This window comes from Nymphaea colorata, chromosome 4, assembly GCF_008831285.2.
Source record: "Nymphaea colorata isolate Beijing-Zhang1983 chromosome 4, ASM883128v2, whole genome shotgun sequence".
Taxonomy (NCBI): Eukaryota; Viridiplantae; Streptophyta; class Magnoliopsida; order Nymphaeales; family Nymphaeaceae; genus Nymphaea; species Nymphaea colorata.
The window spans coordinates 23,558,090-23,579,579 of NC_045141.1; the positions used below are offsets into that span (position 1 = coordinate 23,558,090).

The 21,490-nt window shown below is 39.7% G+C and overlaps 2 protein-coding genes, 1 long non-coding RNA gene and 1 other non-coding gene across 4 annotated transcripts; 2 read left to right on the top strand and 2 right to left on the bottom strand.

Moving 5' to 3' along the window:
• The first annotated feature begins 2,891 nt into the window (after positions 1 to 2,891).
• On the top strand, positions 2,892 to 6,368 carry LOC116253565 (uncharacterized). The gene is made up of 8 exons (XM_031628431.2): positions 2,892 to 3,388; positions 3,796 to 3,888; positions 4,624 to 4,768; positions 4,859 to 4,969; positions 5,053 to 5,135; positions 5,281 to 5,338; positions 5,670 to 5,749; positions 6,015 to 6,368. The coding sequence occupies exons 1-7, from the start codon at positions 3,170 to 3,172 to the stop codon at positions 5,747 to 5,749; spliced, it is 789 nt and encodes a 262-aa protein (XP_031484291.1). The 5' UTR covers positions 2,892 to 3,169; the 3' UTR covers positions 6,015 to 6,368.
• Positions 6,369 to 6,860: 492 nt separating this feature from the next.
• Positions 6,861 to 8,045, bottom strand: LOC126410041 (uncharacterized). Its single transcript, XR_007573299.1, has 2 exons — positions 7,791 to 8,045; positions 6,861 to 7,181 (listed from the first exon to the last, which is right to left on the bottom strand). It is a non-coding gene; the product is annotated as an uncharacterized LOC126410041 (long non-coding RNA).
• A 2,341-nt stretch (positions 8,046 to 10,386) lies between these two features.
• On the bottom strand, positions 10,387 to 10,459 carry TRNAA-AGC (transfer RNA alanine (anticodon AGC)). Its single transcript has one exon. It is a non-coding gene; the product is annotated as a tRNA-Ala (tRNA).
• Positions 10,460 to 10,563: 104 nt separating this feature from the next.
• Positions 10,564 to 19,835, top strand: LOC116252801 (conserved oligomeric Golgi complex subunit 7). The gene is made up of 10 exons (XM_031627341.2): positions 10,564 to 10,964; positions 11,976 to 12,065; positions 12,158 to 12,277; positions 12,366 to 12,467; positions 12,663 to 12,931; positions 14,644 to 14,789; positions 16,553 to 16,751; positions 17,869 to 18,556; positions 18,783 to 19,115; positions 19,193 to 19,835. The coding sequence occupies exons 1-10, from the start codon at positions 10,677 to 10,679 to the stop codon at positions 19,472 to 19,474; spliced, it is 2,517 nt and encodes an 838-aa protein (XP_031483201.1). The 5' UTR covers positions 10,564 to 10,676; the 3' UTR covers positions 19,475 to 19,835.
• The last annotated feature ends 1,655 nt before the right edge of the window (positions 19,836 to 21,490 follow it).

Genomic DNA, 21,490 nt, shown 5'->3' on the forward strand with positions numbered 1-21,490 from the left:
CTTCATTTATGAAGTATGTGTTTGTTTACAATTCTTTTTTACCGTGATCTTTTTCATTTCTTTACCCGAAAGATCGAACTAGATGGAAACGTTGGCTCGGTTCCCTTAGATGCTGTTCATTTGAATTTGTCGGTTCCCTTAGATGCTGTTCATTTGAATTTGAACAGCTACTTAGATCCTGAAACATACAGTAAAACTCTAGGACAAAGGGGAGGACTTGGCTTCTCGTCGAATATCATCCCCTTCCTCCTCATTGGTGATTTATGTTGTGATTGGTCCGCCACAGTACCAGAAACTGGAGATCGAAAGGACCGTCGTTGTCCTTTTGTGTGAGTTGGATAATGCCTAAATGGACGACGCGTCGACGCCCCAGCAAATATCCACCGCACGCCTCGCTTCTTCTTTCCCTTTCTTTCTCGGGAAGGTGTTCCTGGTGAAGCTGAAGCACGAAAAGATTCCTACTACCATAGATCTGCTCATTAATTTGAAACTATACAAAAGCCAGACCGATCATAGCAATAAGGGAGTTACCCATTTTTTCAATTGCAATTTGCTACAAGATACTGATAACTACAAGATCATGAACCACCAAATCACTTTGAATTCATCAATGGCGAGCGGCTCATCAGTTTACATGCGCATTTACAGTGCAATCATGGACAGCATATGAAAATTGGCTTGATCGTCTTGCTCCACTGGCGGAAGCCGGCGCACATCCGCCAGCCTCTCCCGGACCAGCCGGAAAGCTCGCTGCCATCGCCGGCCCTGCATGATAGAATGTTGGCTCCGGAAGACGATCTGGTTCAACTGGAAGAAGAGGAGCATCGTGGAAGCCGTGAACTCGTGATAAGACCTGGACACCTGACTCCACACTGGAAATTTCAGTGTGTAAGGGCCCAGCAGCAGGAGGATCAAATGGCCGCCCTTGCTGCCGCTTGCCAGCAGCCCCAACTTCGCGGCGATTAACAGGTGGTAGACCATGGCGCTACGTTTTCCGGCAACGGAACGATGCGGAAGATCGGAGGCAGGCTGTTGAGCTTCTTCTGAAAGGGATGCGGAAGAAGGCGATGAGGGTGAAGAAGGCTGTTGTTGGAAGGGAACCCTGATGCTTATATAGAAGGCGAAAGGGTGTCAAAATTTCCGACTTTTTTACAGTGCAAGGTGAAGAGATGAGGTGCCAAAGAATTGCTTTACTGATGTGAAGACTGATTTACTTCTGCCCTTTCGTCTGCATATGCAGTGTTGGTGGGGCACATGCTTCCTTGTCTTCAGTTCCTTCACATTGGCAGCCATGAATTCTGGTTGAGAAAAAGCATCTTAATCCAACATGTTTCAACAGTTCTTATTTTTGTCCACAGATTATTATTTTACTTTCCCTTCCAACCTTTTCTGAACTCATTATTGTACTAAGGATTCTCATAACGTGCAAAAAATTCTGTTTTCTGGTGATTTATAAGCAGCTCACCCAACAGAAGAAGATCACTTATATAATTGCAGCTAGCTTTGCAGAGAACTGCTCATACATTGTTCTTCTTCTTTTTTAATGGTGGAGCTTTCGATCAGCATCATCCTTACAATTTCATTTATACCCACCAACGCTTTAACGTAGAGCAAACTTTTTGATCATATTAATTAAAGGTTTAAGGTTAGGGAAAAGCGGAGGACGGATTCAGAAAATTTGTGAAGCAGAAGGAAGGATGGATCTGAAATATTACAAAAGGAGACAGAATATCTTGAAAGAAAGCAACGAATATGACTTTAACTTTGGACTTACTCTATAATGAGAGTGATGGTGAATGGGAATTATTAGTATGGTGGTTTTGCCCTTTCATTTGCAATTTGGGTAGATATGGTGTAGGGGTTACCTGACCTCTTGCTTGTCCTCGGCAACCACATGGCCACCCGACTTTGATGTGTACAGGGCGATGTAGTCAGCCATGACGCAAGCAGGGAAAGTGAAGAAGCCCTGGGAAAAGCTTTCTCACTTGTGGAAGTTCGCCTAGGAACTTCAGCAGCCTGGATCCTTCCTTGCAAACACATGATTTAAGCTTTTCTGGATATGATGAACGCCATGGACCATGGTTTTACGAGGAAGGACTGGTGCACTGTAGTTCTTACTCAAAAAAATATGAGGACCCAAACGGTTCCAATTTGGATAACTTAGATGAATTGGGACTTGGGTCCCATCAAATTTCTTCATACAGAAAATCCAAAGTGTTGGAGATATATCTTAACTGGTAGGTCCTAAGACCTTGCTGGCAGCCTAATCCCAGCCCGTTTAGTTATTGCACTGGGATCTAACCATCAACTTCCTGCTCTTTTTTATCTTGTTCGATGCTCACTCTTATTTCAAACCCTCAACATTTCCTATTTTAATGTCTCAGAAATCCTTGGTAACATATCAACAATTTCTAAGGGAGAATCCGGCAATATGCCAAGAGTATATATATATATATGTATATATATATAGTTAAAAACATTAAACATACCGTCTACATGTGAAATTTGCATCCAGGCTGCCTTTGCTGTGGATTGAAATAGGTTCGATTTAAGATGTGGATCTGAATACAAATCTATCTCCTGATCCAAGAAAAAGCCTGAGTTACTGAAATCTCGCTAATGCTATCACATTCCGAACAATCGGGTTTGGATTAGATATGACCATCGCCACACGTAGACTCGGGAGAAATTGAGCAATTGGGTATTGGATTCAGATCCGTATTCGAATCATCGAATGAACGTACATACGTGGTTCGGATATAGTCTGCTGAGGCTTCGATGGAAAATATCTCCGCGTCCGGATCGTCGATTGAGTCTACCCGTAAAAGCTACCACCGGTTCGGCTAACGAATCGGGTCGTGAGGGCTTCTTTTAGATCGGAAATCCGAGAGCAAAAACCCTAACAAAACCCTTATTACGGCGGCAATCTTCGGCACCGTAACACCTCGCGGGAGAATTTCCCGGCAAGCTATCCTGTCTGCCGGAGAACCTTCTGGTAACATCCTAGCTCTGGAACCCTTAAACGTTCGACCTCTCGACGTGCTCCCCAAGTGGTGGCGGCTTCGACTTGTTGTTCCGCAATATTTTGATGCCTTAGCTTAGCTCCTTCATTGTGACCGAGTGGGGGTTTTTAGGGTGTTCTTGGTGGTCAAGGAGAAGGAGGAGAGAAATGGTGCGGCCGTACGCCGTCAAGGGTCTAAAGCGCAAGAAGAGGGATATTGAGAAGGAAGCCGCGGCAGGGGGAGAAGAGGAGAAGGAGTCGACGGTCACGGAGTCTGTGGGGATTCATACCTTGCATCCTGCTGCTGCGGTTTCAGGTGACGGAGCCAAGGCCGGAGTCGTGTTCGTCCTGGAGAAGGCGTCGTTGGAGTTCGCGAGCGTTGGGAAGGTAATTTTCTTTGTTTCTGAGGGACTGTTGGTTTCTCCCTTTTGTTTCTATCATAGCGAGTGAGAGAGGGGAGATAGGGTGTGAGAAAGAATTTGAAGCGGAGTTCATGCACTTTAAAAAAAACTGGGAGAAACAAATAGGTTTAATATCAATCCTCAGCTTGGGGAGAAGGGTAGAGAGTTTCGTCTTCTGAAAGTGGGAAAACCTTCTGGGACTGCTTTAGGCGTGGAAGAAATTACTGCAAAAGTTTCCTCCCGGTGGATTATTTGCTATATGGCAAAATCCGCGTTTGAATTCTTCGTGTTTCGGCGGATGAGAATCATTGACTGTTGATTACCAGTAGCGACTTGTGCCAAACGTCCATCTTTTGGATTGTTTTTTAATGATCTTTTTGTGCTGCTTGTCAGACGTACCAGCTTCTGAATTCAGACGATCACGTCAATTTCTTCAGGAAGCATAATCTTGATCCTGCTGCTTATCGTCCAGATATCACTCACCAGGTTAATGTTTTTAACATCCAATAAATAAAAGTCATGTGCAATCTCATGCATCAACAATCGGTAGACTGTTCGCAGTTCTGTTGTTTCCAATTCAGTAAGGCTTCCAACCCAAAGGTGCTTATTTTTTCTAGTTATAACTTAACTGTTAGGAACTGAAAGGAGAAGAATTTTGCATCAGTTGAGGTGCTCAAAGGGGCTATGTATGTCTGTCGAGGTTGGCTTAAGCCTTCAAGTTGAAGGAGGCCAACAGTTCGAGATTAGTCCTATGTCTCCCTTGCTGCAAGGCCCAAGTCTTGGAGAACGATTTTTGTTGGGCTATGCAAAGCGATATGGCTGAAAAAAATGCAGGAGTATGACCTTTTTTGTTACGTTTCCAAAAAAAAAAAAAAGAAATGTAAGGGAATATGGAATGTGGGTCACAGAGTCATAATGAAGTATCCCATTTGTGCAGCACGAGAGTCTTACATTGAGGTAGCCCAATGGTTCTGATCCTTGCAGAAAGGGGAAAAAATTGAAGTTTTTCTGGAGAAGACCATTATTGTGGGCTAGGAAGCGTTGCTCGATGGTTTTAATTTGAGAAAACTTAGAAATTTTGGACACAAGAATGTCTACATGTCTTCGTCATTTTGATAGGTTGCAGAAAGTTGCCATCCACTTGTTAATGTTGCTTTGTGCTTGGACTTGACTTTGTTCAAACTCTGATTTTGTGAAAAAAATTGGTATGGTTGTGGCCAGGCTCTTCTTGCAATTCTAGACAGTCCTCTGAATAAATCGGGGAGAATTCGAGCGTTGTATGTCCATACAGAAAAAAATGTCCTCATTCAAGTGAACCCCCAAGTTCGATTGCCAAGAACGTACAAACGTTTTAGTGGTGTCATGTGTAAGTCTTCAACTCAAACTTCAAATCTGTGTGGGTTCCACGTTCTTGGACCATGTCTGTGACATATACTGCCCTTTGAAATGACTGTAGTGCAGGTGCTGCAGAATAAGAACATACGAGCTGCTGATGGCTCTGGTTTCCTGCTTCGCAAAGTAGAAAACCCAGTAACACGTCATTTACCAGCCAATTCTCATCGAATAGGTAAGACTGTGCTAATTGGATGTTTTCTGATTTCTTCTCTTTTTTTGACAATGCTCTTTGAATTATTTTCATCTATGGAACAGGTCTTTCCTATAGTTCTCAAAAGTTAGTCCAGATGTCTAACTATGTGGCTTCAATAAGTGATGATCTTAACCTTGTTTTTGTGGTATGTTGACTAATATAATATATTTGTTGTGTGAGTTTTTGATTTAATCCTTGAGGAAGAGATGCCTTAGCATGTTTTTGGGGCTTTTAGTTACAACCAGTCCTTATCTAACCAAAAGTTCAATTTCTTTTTGATCAATATGCAGGTTGGTGCAATGGCCAATGGAAAGATAGATACGGATTATATTGATGATTTAGTAGCTGGTATGTTGCACAAAGTATTTAGGAAAATGGGCCAACCCTTTCTCATTTATTTGGAGACAAATCTGTTGTTCATAATGCAGCTAATCGTGTCTTAATTTTGATCGTGTCTTATCAAGACTTACCAGAAGTTTATATATCAAGGGGACACAAATGTGTAAATTCATAGTTGGTTGGGGCACTGATATGTAGATTTGTATATTTATATGAGGGATTTTCACAGGTTAAGCGGGCCATGTGATCTGCTGGCTTTTATATTGTCTAATTGAGGTGTTTAGTTGGTGAAATCACCACATGATTTTTAATTAATTAATTAATTAATTTTTTCTTGCAGTCTCTGCATATCCCCTAACGGCTGCCTACTGCATCGCAAGGATCTGTTATGCTTTGGAGCAGAAATGGAAAATTTTGTAGGCAAGTATTGCTTGAGTTGGATTTTTTACCCCCTACGTTGAGTTATTTTCTTACTGATTTTATAAGAGAGTTTATGCCATGTGATCAAGGAAAAGAAAACTTGAAAATTGCATTTGCCTGCATCACGAACTTGTTTTGTTTTTTTGAACAGTTGAAAGGAGTCCAATGTTTTACCTCCTTGTAAAGGAGTCAGGCAATTCGATTCCTGTAGGATCATTTTGATGTAAATTTGTTGTTCATGATCTCGAGTTTGTGGGTTTTGCAGATTTCCGCCCGTGTTTTAGCGGGTGCCCTGTTTTGTTCATCATTTTCTTCTCAATGAAGATAGGCGATCCATATTCCAGCAGTTTTCTGGGTAAATGGATTTATATGAAGTTCATCTTGTCCAGTGAGATGCGGTTGTTGGACTATGTGAAATCTCTCTTCGTTCCAGCTGCTTGTGAAGTATACGGGTGTAATTTTAGCTGGCCTTGCACGAAACCGGAAGGACGATCTCAAACTGTAGCCGAGCTTGATTGTAGTAGCTTTAATTTATTTTTGGACATATATCCAAGAGACCAGAGAATTTTAAACCAAAAAGGCAGAGCGAATTAATCATGGATATGCTCCTTGCACTAAAGACACTCTCTGTAACTTTCATCGCAACTGCATCTAACTGGAAAATAAAGAACGTGAAACGAACGGGATGGTCTATCCTGCCAGTTCATCTGCAGTGCCGAGATGAATCACACGGAGTAGTGTGGTCAAGGGGAGCTCGATCTTCTTAAAGATTTCTCAAAGATTTAATGGCTGCCCGATATCCGATGGCAGGAGAGATCCTTCGGGCTTCTTTTTTTCCCTTGCCCTTCAGGGTCGGGCTATGTCTGCCTGTGCAGGGGGTTGAAGCCCGCAAGATTCGAACAAGGGATTGGCCTTTGTACTAGTGGCAAAAAGGGTCTTTTATTATCTCTAACTGGAACCCTCGTGATCGATGATGACGTCCACCGTCACTTCTTTCTCTACTTTTTTAGCAAACTCACCATGTCATACTGCAACCGAGAGAGCGATGACAGTTCTGAGACATAATCGTGAATTAGCATTATGCAGGGACTCGTTGTTGAGCATGTACCAGTACTAGCATGACTGCTTTTATTCGATGTTGCTGCTTTTCCTTACATATATGAAAAACATAGATAAAACAACTTCGGGTTCCAGGAACGTGGACTGCCCTTCAAGTCCAGCATGCTCTGAATTTCAATGTAGCAACCGTGGCCGTAGCAGTGGTGGCAACAGTGTCTTCCTCAGCGATGCTTGTCGTCTTTGAACTCGTTGGCGGGGGTATTCTCCTGAACAGAATGAACGGACTGGTCTGCAGAAGGGCAGCAAACGCTGCCACAGTAGCGCGCACAACCGTAGCCGCCGCCTGGGGGGCCATAATAAATCTGATCTTTCCCTTTAAAATAATTAACGTTAGCATCTCACATCTGCTTGTAAATTATACAGCAACTTCATTCTGAAACTAATACATCCATTAATCATAACCTTTGGGGATTTGCCCACTTGAATGACACTAAAACTATGTCAACAATTTGGTTTTAGAAAGCATGATTTTGAACAATTCATTTTCGCTGTAATTTTGGGGCATTTAATGACACTGGATATTAGATCCGAGGGTTTAATCTAATAGGAGGCTAGCTTTGAATCCATGGTTCTAACAAAATGTATGTCTGAGAACAACGGAGAGAGAAGTGGGTTTGACCTGATAAATTTGAATTTCGAGATGCAAAGTTTACAAAGTTAGGGTTTATCCTAGCGTCATTTAAACACAGATCACAGATCCTCGTTAAAAACCGATGATCTAAACTTTAGATTCAAGGTAAACAAGCGAACAAGCTATGTTTGATATCTTCAATTCTTAAATTACTGGCTAGCATAAGATCCGAGAGTGGATTTCATGATTCTGCCATGAAACCTCACACTTGAAGGTCTCTCTGACAGAGGGAGATATCTCTCAAAAATAAAAAGGTATACAGAGCAAAAGAGTGCACGGTGAAAAACTTACCTTGTTTCTCTCCGAGGACTGGGGAGAAGGCGGAGAAGAGGATGACCAAGAGAAGAAAGAGCAGGGGCAATGTATTAAACTTACGGTCCATCTCTTCAGTAGAAGAAACGTGTACAGGCTATGATGCGAAGATCGCCGAACTTGAGCTTATTTACAGTGGTTTGGGGAAGTGGGGGGAGCTGGAGTGGAAAATATATTATCAACATGGATGGCGTCACTTGGTAGTTGAGATACGTTGGTGGCCGCCTCCTTGGAAAATTGACTCTACCGCTAAGACTAAGACTTTTGAGAGCGACACCATAGAAAAATGTGAGCCAGGCATTAGCAAGAGGAAATATATCATGACAAAAGGCCGTTTGACACCAATAACAATTTGTTATTATTCAAAAATTAATCTTGGAACCATGTAGTAGAGTGTTTCATGAATCTACCTTCAAAAATTTGGAGTTGAATCATTAGGTAGTAACAATCTATTATAAGTGTCAAACAACTATTTAAGCGCCGTTTGGCAAGTTACATTGTTACAATCCCATGAATTCGACTCTAAAAAATGGAACAAATAAGGTATTTCGACTATAGAGAGGCCTTGTACAATGAACTCCTAAATCATGACCACCTTTATTTTTTTGGATTGTTTTTTTGTCAGTTGAAGAAGTTATAGGGTTGCGATAAGGTATGAGATCCAATCACTAAAAAAATTGAATAGTTCATGTTGGATAATTATGTAATTTTATATAATATTTTTAAATTTTTTACAAAATCCAAGTTAAAAATTTCAAATTTACATTTTTTAAAAGATAAATATATTTGATAACTTTTAAAATTTTTAGTTTGACCCACCTAAACATTTTAAAATTTATTATTTTTTTCTGAAAATATATTTCTTGAAAAAATGGAATGAGAAAAATCTTTCTTATTTTCAATTTTGATGTGTGTGTGATGACTGAGAAATAAATTTTCAGAAATTTATTTTTTAGTTTGATAAAATAAAAATATATTTCCAGGTTTAAGAAAAGAAGGGAGCGAGGGAGGAAGAAGAGAAGGAGGGAGGAAGAAAAGGGAAGGAAGGAAGAGGAAGAAGGAAGAAGGGAAAGAATGAGGAAGAAGAAGGGAGCGAGGGAGGTGGAGGACACTTCAGCTTCTCCGTGACCTGCTTCCTTCTCCCTCCTTCCCTTCTTCCTCCTCCCTCCTTTCCATCTTTCTCCGCCTCCTTCCCTTCTTCCGCCTCCCTCTTCTTCCTCTGCCTCCATTCTTCCTCCTCCCTCATTCCCTTCTTCCTTCCCGTCCCTTCTTCTTCCACCTCCCTCTGCTTCCATTCTTCCTCCTCCCTCCTTCCTTTCTTTCTCCTCCACCACATTCCCTTCTTCCTCCTTGTCCCTTCCTCTTCTCCAACGGTTAAAAAAAAAAAAAAACCGGCCGGAAAAATATTTCTAACTCTCAACTGGAATAATATTTTTGAATTTTTTTTTCAGTTTTAAGCCCCATTGGTTAAAAAAAAAATTCCATGTTTATTGAAAAAATTTTGAAAATTTGAAATAAATTTCCTCTGCTACAGTAAAATTCCAAACTATCAAACGCTACCTTAAGCAATTTTAATTTGTAAATGGCCCTTCACCTGCAAAGAGAGCACCCTCCCATTAATTGTCATGTTTTGGTATTATTTTTTATTTATTTTTTGTGTCCAGTAAAAGTCCGAGGTTTTATCTCCTTGTGTACTTCATTTGTGATAGCTTATTCTTTTAAGTGAATGAAACAACTTATTATTACGAGTTCCTTTCCCTCATTTTAATCATTTTAATGTAATTTGTTTTATTTTTTTATATACACTCTATTTTCTAACTGATCACACTTCTAAGGGCTTGCAGCAGAAATCATGACCATATCATGTCCATCGATCTAGTTTAGGTCCCTGTGCCTCATTTTGTTAATTTTATCTGAAGAAATAATGTTTTAAAGCAAATGATATGAATTAGCATTTTTAGATAAGTGTGCCTCATTTTGTTAATTTTATCTAAAGAAATAATGTTTTAAAGCAAATGACATGAATTAGCATTTTTAGATAAGAAAAAAGATGAATGTGTTTTGAGTTTGGAAAGCACAAGCTGCACAAGAAAATAATAAATGCCGAAATTAAAAAATGCGGTTATAAGGGTTCGTTTGATTGCAAGGAAGAATTTAACGTGGTAAATTTATTACGGTAAATTTTTTTGGAAAAAAATACAGGATGGAATTTAATCCCTTTTCGATTTGAGGTCCTGTTTGATTGTAAGGAAGTTTTTTGTAGGATAAAATTAATTGTGTTTGATGCACATAGTGAAATGAAAGAAAGACTTTTTAGGTGACCGTTGAAAGATGATAGAACAATGCGTCACCAAAATTCTGGCCGGCCAACGATGATCCGACGTTCACCCCCCAAATCCAAGCTCCACCACGGCCATGGCTGCAAGAGATCAACCGGACAATTAAACAGACCCTAAAAGAAAAAGAGAAAATATGAAAAAGAAAAGAATGACCATACAACCAAGCCGAGCTGGGTAGTATCTTATTAAAAATAAATCATATTAAAGAGCGATCCGCAAACTCTAGAGGACCGTTGTGGAGATGCGGGGTATCGATCCCCGTACCTCTCGCATGCTAAGCGAGCGCTCTACCATCTGAGCTACATCCCCAGCTGGTCAAGTGATTCTATTAATCAGATTTATCATATGCATAATCCAAAAGTGGGCTCCACATTTACTCAGTTCGCGCCGTTCCTTCTCCCGGACTTCAGAAAAATGAAGTCGAACAAGAAGAGACGTTCCTTCTCCCGGACTTACAGAAAAACGAAGTCGAACAAGAAGAGAGGTGGAGGAGGAGGGAGAGCGGTTTAGGAAGGGAACTGTGAAGATGATGACGGTTGATCTGAGCGCCTTCTCGGAGGAGAAATTCGACCCAAAGCGGTGGATCAACGCGGCGTGCGGGTCACGGGACCCGCAGGACTCCGTGGACAAGCACCTCGCCGACCTTGAGATGAAGCTGCAGCTCCTCTCCGAGGAGATCGCCTCCTCCCTCGATGAGCAGAGCGAGTCCGCCCTCCTCCGCATCCCTCGCTCCACTAGAGACGTTGTCCGCCTCCGGGACGATGCTTGTTCTCTCCGGTCCGCCGTCTCCGTCATCCTCCAGCGCCTTAAGAAGGTATATCTCCCGTTTCCATTTTTCCCCTTGTTCGAGATTGGTCCAATTAGTGATGGCACTAGCCCATTGAGCAGCTAAGATCGGTAAATTTTTCTGCAATTTCTTGGTTTGACGAGTTTTAACTTCCGGAAATTGAATTTCGGATTTTCTGCTGTTCATTGCTGGTATTATTTAAAGAAGGAATCGGCCTGTGATCTTGCATTCGTTTGATCCTCGGCATGTTTTCCTGTGAATTTCAGAGGCTGGTGGTGGTTTTGATAGAATTCTTCATGTGATTTTTCGTGAATTTGTAGAATTCAGCCTTGTTTTTAGTAGATCTCAAGCATTTTTGTGCTTCTTTTGGAATTTATTTAATCCGGATCTTGGAAGCCTGATCCCCGTCGGAGCCCTAGAGTGAGACTCTGTGATCTCTATTAAAATCCTCGAATTTGAGCTCCTAAAGTTCCGCTGTCTAGTTTGGGGCAGTGTAGGCCTCAAAATGACTTTTATACGTGGAATTTCTATTTCCATGGAAACGCATTGCTTCTTTGTCCTCTCTATTCAGCTTATTCGAGAAACTGGATGTTTTATGCCCTATACAGTAGGATATTGTCTAACTGCAACTATCTATAGGGTAGGAGGTCTGATGACGTTCAAATATGGCAACCACTCACTAGACATTAAAGTCCTGGGTTGGAAGCATGGTGTAGCAATTAGGTGCATCGAGTTCCTAATAATGCTAACCCGTTCAGGGCACACGGTTTGCTGCACATTCGTAATTTTCAAAAATTTATTCCTTTCTCAATCCACCAACATTTTCATGGCGGCATATGGGCTTCTTTTACCTTGCCTAATCTGGACCAGACAGAGTATCTTCCGTCTTATCTTCATTCTTTGTGTCAGAACTTTTGATCGGTCAGTCTGCACTAATTGAGTGTTACTGGAAAAGCTTGCACCTGCGCTCGTCCTCCTTGTTGTCTTTCATCATGCACATGTATCATGAAGGTCAGCTCTATCTCCTTTTAACTGTAGGCAGAGGGTTCGTCAGCAGAGTCAGTTGCTGCTCTAGCTGAGATTGATATGGTGAAACAGCGAATGGAAGCTGCATATGAAACGCTACAGGTAATTGCATTGTTTTAGTCTTTGATTAATGGGTTAGCAAGACGCCTTGTGTTCAAAGTGTCAATTCATGCTCCGTTTTCTGGTAAAAATAGGATGCTGCAGGACTCACTCAGTTAAGTGCAAGTGTAGAGGATGTATTTGCTAGTGGTGATCTCCCTCGAGCTGCTGAGACTTTGGCCAACATGAGGCACTGCTTATCTGCAGTTGGTGAGGTAATTTTTTGTGAAATGCTTTCAGAAGAGTGTATGAAAATAGTAAAATGAGCTTGAAGGGTTCGACATAACTTTCTGGTTGCTTCAGGTTGCTGAGTTTGCAAATGTTAGAAAGCAGCTTGAAGTGCTAGAGGATAGATTAGATTCAATGGTTCAACCTCGCTTATCAGATGCAATATCAAATCGCAAGGTAATAGATCCTCTTATTTTGACATGTTTTTTATGGGCTTTTGTTTTTCTTGTTGCTCGAGTCTTGACCATGTGCACTGGCACAGAAATGTCTTATTTTTTTTAGGTTTGAATGGTTAAATTCTTTCATGCGGTATTGCTTTATCATATCACAAAGGATGTCTTTTAAGCTTTCTAACTAAGCTAAATCATGTAGGTTGATGAAGTGCAAAGTTTCAGAGATATCCTTATTCGCATTGGTCGATTGAAATCTGTGGAACTTCTTTACACAAAAATTCACATAAAGCCAATTCGGCAACTTTGGGATGATTTTGACTCTCGAAAAGGATCAAAGGGAACCAACACTGTTGAGAGGCGTGTCAGTGCAACTGATTTAGTATCTAACCCTTCCTCACTCCTGTTTGCCAGCTGGTTACCAAGCTTCTATGATGAACTTTTACTGTATCTTGAACAGGAATGGAAATGGTATGTATTTTGCTAGTAATTTTGGGTTTTTGTGTCTGAATAGTTTGAAAGTTGCCTATTTGTTGACGCCCGTCTATGAGGTTGGATTACTTTAACAACATATATATAACACACAAATTCACTATTTTGCTTGGCTAAACATTTTGTGAGCTCTGTTCTAACTTTCTGATTCTTGTCTACTATAGGATGTCATATTTTTTAGTGATTGAGAATTGCAACTTCGTCTGCCCATGTTTATTAATTCAAGTCTCTTGCAGTAATTAATAATATGGCATGCAGAATTATTGCTAATCGTTTATAAAAAAAGCGTCAAAATCATGATGCTGCCATACATCAAACTTGAGTTGGTGTAGTTTGCAACCAAATGCTCTATGTCCCACCTGATTGCTTCCTAGCAATTTAGTGTTTGATTCTTCAATCTATTCATGGTGCTGAATCAAATATGAGGGACACATAGACTGTATGTTTTGATATTCAAGTTTTTTAGTCCCTTTCACATGTCTTTTCCTGTTTAATGGTGCAATGTTGCTCCTATGTGGGGTATGAATAGAAGGTAGTGGAATTTGTTCTTTCTTTAGGTCCATGAGACTTTGATGATTATGTTGATAACCTTCAATGGTTTAGTCATCTTAGTCATATAAAATGTTGCATTGCTACATGTTGAGTGGAAAGTTATAAGTTGCAAATTCAAGTGGATAACTAGTTATCCATATGTTCCCAATGTTATTTTTTCCGCTATAAACTATAAAGACTGAGCTAACTAGTTAGACTTTTTTTACGTGGACATTTGGTTCTAGTTAGAAAACGTCTGAAAGGATGGAAGTTGAGCTTCAACAAGTGGTCATTAAAAAAACTTGTGGGCTTATCAATCATAAGGCATGCTAGAAGTTCAAACCGTGATCGCACATATCATACTCAGGTTTTTGTCTTAAAGTTTTCTTTTTTGAGGTAAAATCAGAAAGTTTTTTTTCTTTTCTGAAAATCTCAGGAATTCAAAAGCTAGAAAAATATAAAAGATGACAGACAAAATAAAGAAATTATGATTTTTCTAATAATTATCTTACAAAAAACATTGATAAAAACTCAAAATAGTTATTAAAATGTACGGTAACCCATGAAGGTTCAAAATGTATTAAAAATTGTTTTTTAAAAACGTGGGAAATTTCATGATATTTTGTTTTGGTGATAAATTACAGTTTTTTTGGGCTTTCTTATCGTGATATTTTGAATATATCATGATATACATGAAAATGGATCAAACATGGGGGTCATATCTTCTGGGGACACTTTTAGTGGAAAAGGTGGAAATATTGAAACTTCTTTTTATATGGAAGTGGGGTGAATGAGGTGTCTAGTCAATCTTAGAAATACAAACTTGTTGGTAAGAAAAAAAAGACAGAAAATGGGAGCCAATTAAGTTGGAAATGTCATCAAATTTGTAATCTTGGATAATTCTGGATGCATGTTGACAAAATAAGTGGTAAGGAGCAGTTGATAGTCTGTGATAATAAAAAATGAATCAGACAACTTGAAAGATATGTTGCATTGTTGACTGACTACTATTTTGATAGAGAGAGAACCTCCATGCTGATGAATGTGCAATTTGGTGTAGACTTTGAAGGATATTTGACAGTTTTTTTCTCTGGAAAAGTGAAAATAGTGACTTGCCTGTCTTTTTCATTCCAAGGCTTACTTTAAATTGATATTGGCAGGTGCATGACCGCTTTTCCTGATGATTACAGAATTCTTGTGCCAAAGCTACTAGTAGAGATCATGGCAGCCTTAAGTACAAGCTTTTCTACCCGTATTAATCTTGCCACCGGCGAGGTGGTTCCAGAGACAAGGGCATTAACAAAAGGTTCCTGATGAAGGATTTTTTTAACTCCTTTAAGGATGACTAACATTATTGTTGGATGAATTTGTTGTTGTGAGTGGTAGTCATGCAACAATATTGATTTGCAATTTAGAAGCTATAGCTGCTGGCCAGTTGCTAGTTGCTACAATAAGTTACCTGGAATTAGTAGAAGAAGCTAAATGTTTCGAGTTGGTTATCATGCATATCTAGCAAGAACTGAACTTCTATACATTGCTGAAACAACATAAATCATAGACATTCGAGATTGTTCTTAGAAAAGGTTTTTCTTCAGAGTTTTCTTTCCAAGATGTCTTTTCTTTGAAAAACGTCCGGAGAATATTGAAGATTCAAAAAATATAAATTACAGACAATGAAAGAAAAAGTTATGAGATAACAGGTTTCATAATTTTTTCATGCAGAAAAGATAAAGACACAAGTAATAGAACCATTTGACAAGATACAAGGAAAAAAAATCACATGTTTAAAATATGAAGAGGGAGTTTTGGAAAGTCTCTGGAAGTATACCATATATATTTCGTGATGATCTTGTAATATTTTCATTTCTAATATATTTTTCTAATGTTACTAACTTACTGGTAGGCTTCTTAATGGTGGCAACGTAGAGATGTTTTCAAAAGATTAAAGATATTTGTGACTAACTGACTATGCTCAAGATCGATGTCAGATTGTGGAACCATAGTCCATATAAAGTTGCAAAATGATTTGAAAAATTGCCTCTAGATCAGTTTCACATCATCATCCCAACGTCCTTGTTTTTTATTTCTGAGGACTTTTGGTATTTATCAAAAGGCTTGTTTTTCTCTTGAAAGTTTTGGCAATTCAAGGAAATCTAAAATGCATAAGACATGGAAAATTATGAAGTAGTGATTTTCCTACTAGTTTTTTTACAAAACGACTTACTAAATTCAAACAGCTATTAGAATGCAAATAACTTGAAAGAGGGAAAACAAAGGTTTCAAATACATTAAGAGTCGGTTTTTTTCGGGAAGGAGAAAATATCAGGTTATAGTCAGGATAATTTGTGAGATAAACACTTTTGCGGTGTTTTGAAATGTCATAATGTTTTTTTTTTATGTTGCTGTAATTTGCCAAAATTATTGTCATATTTTAAAAAATCTCTTGATATCTATGGCGCTGCTCTGGTCTAGATGTACAATTAGCAAATGCTGGGAACAACCTTAGATGTTGTCATAGGACAATGCAGTGAATGAAATACAAGTTTCATCTCTCTGATATGCTTATGCGTACCACTGCCGTACCGTCGTACTGGTACTGGTACTGGTACGTGCGCATATCCCACGTACCACTGTCACATAGGTTTTCTTTCGTGCTAGTCAGTTTTTCTCTTCTTACCTTACTGTTGAAGAGGAAATTTAGGCAAGCAGATTCTGTGGTTATGAATTGAAAGGGAAAATAAGCTAGCCTTCTCTCCCTTTTTCCACCCAAGCACTGCACCACTTGTTCTAATTTCATGAATTTTTTCCCCATCATGTAACCTTCACATGCTAAATTCTTCTCCAGATAGAATCTTGAGGAATTGGCTATATATTGTTCATGAGACGCATGTACATTCTTCAAGTTTTCTTCCTTCCTGGAATACTCTGATGGGAATATTTCTTTGACATTTTTCCTTTTCCAGTACTTACTAATTATGAATGCTTTTTCCTTTATTTTTCGTTGGCGTGTGCTTGAGGAAGACTGTCCTCGTTCCATGTTAAATATGACAATTGTCTGATTTCTTATAGGTATACTGGATATCTTGTCTGGAGATGTTTCAAAAGGAGCTAAGTTACAAACGAAGCATCTAGAAGCACTGATGGAGCTGCATAATATGACTAGTGCGTTTGCCAAGAATATTCAGCACTTGTTCTCAGGTTCTGATAGCCAAGTCATACCCCAAGCTTTAAAAGCTGTGTACTCTCCGTATGAACCTTATAAACAAAGGTAAGTTGAGAAAGGTCAAAGTGTTTCTGATTCTGCCTTTTGTGTTGCTAGCTGGCATGCTACATCTTGTACACAATAAATTTTGACAAGATTTTGTTAGCCTTTTAATTCCTTCCTACTGTGTCCTTTGGAGTTGAAAGACTAGGTTGGCCAATGTTCATATAAAGTATTTATTCAGAATATGGATTAGCACGAAGCCATGAACAAGAGGCTGAGTGTAATGAGGTAGTGCATGCAAATCCTTGTTGCTTAAACACACTTTTATTTATCTGGCTCAGGTTGTATGATTTTAAATCGTTGAATTGAACTTTTGACTAATGCTGTCATCAATAATGTAGTCATCCACAATATGGAATTCTCACTCTCAGAATATAGTCAACCATTGCTCTTCAAAATCGTCAGCAAGCTGGAATATCCTATTAAAAAGAATGTAAATTGTCAAAAGATGCCAAGCAGAAATCGTCCATGCTCCATTTCCTATGATGGATATTATTTGTTCATTGCTGCAGGTAGATGTTCAAGCATGCATTTCTTTCGTTGTAGGCGTGCATATGAATGCTTAAATATGTTTGGGTTTCTTGCATATCTTGGCCAGGGCTGTCAACAGGCCAGATCTACATCTGGTATTATTGGAACCAGCATGTAACATTCTGGATTTTGGCCCAAGATACTCGTAAGAACCTGACCCTAATATTGCTTGGCCTATGATTTTGCATATCTCCAGCATCACATGAATATGGTGTACATTGGCAATTAAAAAAGCATGTTCTGAGAATCTGACGTAAATTTGCTAGTAAAATCATATGAAGGTTACACATTGGGTTGGTTTGAGTTTCATTTTTCTTGGTATGTCTAGTTTTAGACTCCCGACTGTATGTGACTCTTGAATCATTCTGTTCAGTACTTTTAAGTAGTGAAAAGGCTTTTGGTTGATGCACCTGATTAGCTCCTGTAAACTCATATTGGAACCTTGGGGAGTTGGTGTTTAAATGCCTTAATATGACCTTTTGTTCTTAAGAAACAATAACCTGTCTCCATATCTTGCTTTCTGCTTTCATAATAGCGTCTTGCTCCTGTTTCTCAAATTAGCTGGCAACACTAAATTAGTATCTTCTAGGTATGGACAAATGGAGCGTGCCATACTTTCTTCAGAGCTTGCAATGTTAGACCTCAGAGGGGCTGTTGCACGTGGTGTGGGAGCACAAGGGATTGAACTCAGTGAGACAGTTCGAAGAATGGAAGAATCGATTCCCCAGGTAATTGTGATTCTTGAAGCGGCGGTTGAGAGATGCATCAGCTTTACTGGGGGTTCTGAAGCTGAGGAACTTGTCCGGGCAATTGATGAGACCATGCTCCAATACCTGTCCAACCTACAGGATACCTTGAAATCATTGAGAACTGTGTGCGGTCTGGACAGTGTTGTTAAGAAAGACGGCCCTGGTCAGAAAAGAGAGACTGGACTGGACAAAAAGGATGGAACTGGTCCACTCCTCGTTGATGTAGTGTCAGATGAGGAGGAATGGTCCATTGTCCAAGGTGCATTGCAGATTTTAACTGTTGCTGATGGTCTAACAAGCAGATCATCAGTATTTGAAGCCTCTTTACGTGCTACACTTGTCAGGCTCAGTACTAGCTTATCTCTCTCAGTTCTTGGACCAGCTTTTGAGCAGCTTCACTTATCTGCTGATGACATCCCTTCAAATGCCGAATCATTCCTTTCTGGGAAGGGAGCCCTGGATATTGCAGTTCTACGCCTTACTGATGTGCCTGAGAAAGCGAAGAAACTTTTCAATCTTCTGGAACAGGTTATCATCTTTGAGTTTGCAATTTTTACATTCTTTTTAGCTTTTTTTCCAAATAATATCATCACCAAACTTGATGCATTGGTCATTCTACTGTCTTTGGTCAGAATTTAAATCTTAGAACATGCTGTCTTTGCTTGCATCTGTTGTATTTTTGGCATTCCTTCTTTTTTTTGTTTTCATGATATTTATCTGTTCCTTCAATGTGCTCCTGTTTTGTGTGTGGCAGTCTAAGGATCCACGATTCCATGCACTTCCACTTGCTTCCCAAAGGGTGGCTGCATTCTCCGAGCTGGTGAATGAGCTTGTTTATGAAGTACTATTATCAAAAGTACGTCAACGGCTAAACAACGTGGCTCACCTGCCTATTTGGTCTTCTGTTGAGGAGCAAGGTGGATTCCCCATCCCAACTTTTAGTGCCTATCCACAAGCTTATGTAACCAGTGTTGGCGAGTATCTTCTTACATTGCCTCAGCAATTGGAGCCACTTGCTGAAAATGTAGCCAATGGTGAAACAAATACCGATGAAGCCCAATTCTTTGCAACTGAGTGGATGTTTAAGGTACATCTCTTCATTTGGCTTGAAACTGCTTCATTCTACTCGTGCTAATTTCAGTTTCCTGTTTTGTCACTATGAAGGTTGCTGAGGGTGCAACCGCCCTTTATATTGAGCAATTGAGAGCTATACAGTCCATAACCGATCGAGGAGCACAGCAATTATCAACTGATATTGAATACTTGAGCAATGTACTTTCTGCTCTCTCGATGCCAATTCCCCCCATCTTGTCCACATTTCAGATGTGCCTTTCAACTCCAAGGGATCGGCTCGGTGATCTTGTGAAATCTGATGGTGGAAACCAACTTGATCTTCCTACAGCACGCCTCGTCTGCAAGATTCGTCGAGTCACACTAGAACAATGAGCTAACTCCATTTCTCGTCGTCCTTGATTGAGGTGTAAGTAATGTAGCCTATGTGGGATGTCTGTTCCGCTGTTAAGCGGCCCTTGATAGACATGAAAGCCCTTGGCAGTCCTTTTTGCAGGATTTTCTGTCAGGGGCATTTGAACGAGTGTCAAAGAGATGGGAAGCCATTCTTTGTGTGTTCTTTCCGATGTTTTCTTCTTTATTCATCGTCATCTTTTCATGTGAATTTCTTCATATTATTTAGAGAACCGTGGTCTGTATATTCCACCAAACGTGTCTGGGATTGTATTGAAGGGAAAACCAATGGTTTGGAAACAGCTAACCCGAGCATGTGCAGAAAAGTTTCCCAACTTGACAATTTCTGATTGTGGGCAGAATTTTCCTGCTAAGGCCATACTTATTTGGTTAATTTCAGAAAAGGAATTTACGTTCCTGTGTTTGCTGAAACCATTAGCTTCTGACAAACATCAAACTGACGCTACAAGTTGAAGTTTGTCATCGTGGAAAAAGCTGTAGAGTTCCTGTTTTAAAGTTCTGATGGTGTCCTTGAAGGCGGGAGTCCTTTTTTCCTCCCCACCCACCAACTAAGAAAGGTTTTAACTTCTTCTAAACTCCCTTGTTTCAAAGTTAATATTCTAACTTCTAACTCCCTTGTTCTGCATCTCGAGGCTTTTGCGTTGAGGATTGGCTTTCATTCACAAGGTCCAAAGCACTTGGAGGGTTCCTTGTAAAATGAAGCCAAAAACTGGGTATCCTCGTTGGTTAGAGAGGATTTGTTAATCATTATTAGCAGGATTATCCTTATATATGAGGAAAAAAATTAACTGTAAGTCTAAAGCATAATGGTAAAGAATGTCACACCTCACGAGAAGCCTTGCACATTTCTAAAATCCTAACCTTTGTTCAACTCGCAGGTGGGAGACCACGCGCTTTGATTCATTGTGCCGTGAACTAAAGCTACACAATGCAACTAGGGGTACAATGGAATCAGATATCCATTTCCCGACCCATTACTTCACATCCACATCGTCAGAGAGAGATCTGGACATGTATCTTGATTGGTTTCCGACTCGTGAATTTGGCTTTTAATTTGGAGTTGGATCAGACACGGATCAATATATAAAGTCGGATGACGTTCATAATCTAGTCATCGGCCAACTAGAAAGCAAAAGTTACATGCAAACAATGTGTTTCTGACCCTTTTTGGTACAGTACTAGATCATACATTTCGGATTCATCGTTGCTGGTTCACATATAAGGATGTCAGTGGTTCAGACATAATCTCATGTTTTATTTGATTGTAGATCTAATCAGTCAGATTTGACTTCCAAGGCATGTCTAAGCATTGAGAATGATGATAGAAAGAGGTTTGTTTTCTATTGTTAAAAAAAAAAGCATCATGGTTTTCTGGATAAGTAAATGTTTTTTGACCCACCTAAGGGGCATAATATAGTCAAGGATGCATTTTTGTTTGATTCCTATAGGTGTTATGTTCCTCAGCCTTAGGGCTATACAGTGAGTTGCACCAAGTTGACGGTGCATTGGTTTACACCTAGACTTTGATGCATAGCAGGACCTTAAAAGCAAAGGAAATGGCTTTGTGGATTTTTATCTCTGGTAGTTTCTAAATGAGTAAAAAGGAAAAAAGTTTCTTAACCTGGAGTGTGTTGAAGAAGAGTTAGCTTTCTTTGTAACAGTGACGTACAGAATCATCAAGTTTCCCGCTTTTTTTTTTTTTTGTTATCATTTACTTGTTTCTTTTGTTAAGCCATTTGAAAGAGAAATTATCTATGTTGCAGGACATGAAATTGCATCCACGTGAAGGCATGCAACTTGTACTTGACATAGTGGCATGCAACATCCCACTATATTTCTGAAGGAAATGTTGAGGTCCGCAGAAAAACAACTGCAAGTTGAAGAACTCCAACTTGAGCAAATCGGACGGTATATAAGGTCTGAACACCTACCAGAGGTTGCACGCATGGTAGCTTGCATCCTCACAGAATTCTTCTA

What these genes read in the sequence shown, in the direction of transcription:
- LOC116253565 (XM_031628431.2), top strand. Translation starts at nt 3,170, where the DNA reads ATGGTGCGGCCGTACGCCGTCAAGGGTCTAAAGCGCAAGAAGAGGGAT. An exon ending in AGTTCGCGAGCGTTGGGAAG is followed by an intron (nt 3,389 to 3,795) that starts GTAATTTTCTTT and finishes GCTGCTTGTCAG; the next exon opens with ACGTACCAGCTTCTGAATTC. An exon ending in GTCCAGATATCACTCACCAG is followed by an intron (nt 3,889 to 4,623) that starts GTTAATGTTTTT and finishes GGTTGTGGCCAG; the next exon opens with GCTCTTCTTGCAATTCTAGA.
- LOC116252801 (XM_031627341.2), top strand. Translation starts at nt 10,677, where the DNA reads ATGATGACGGTTGATCTGAGCGCCTTCTCGGAGGAGAAATTCGACCCA. An exon ending in GCTTATCTGCAGTTGGTGAG is followed by an intron (nt 12,278 to 12,365) that starts GTAATTTTTTGT and finishes TGGTTGCTTCAG; the next exon opens with GTTGCTGAGTTTGCAAATGT. An exon ending in ATGCAATATCAAATCGCAAG is followed by an intron (nt 12,468 to 12,662) that starts GTAATAGATCCT and finishes TAAATCATGTAG; the next exon opens with GTTGATGAAGTGCAAAGTTT.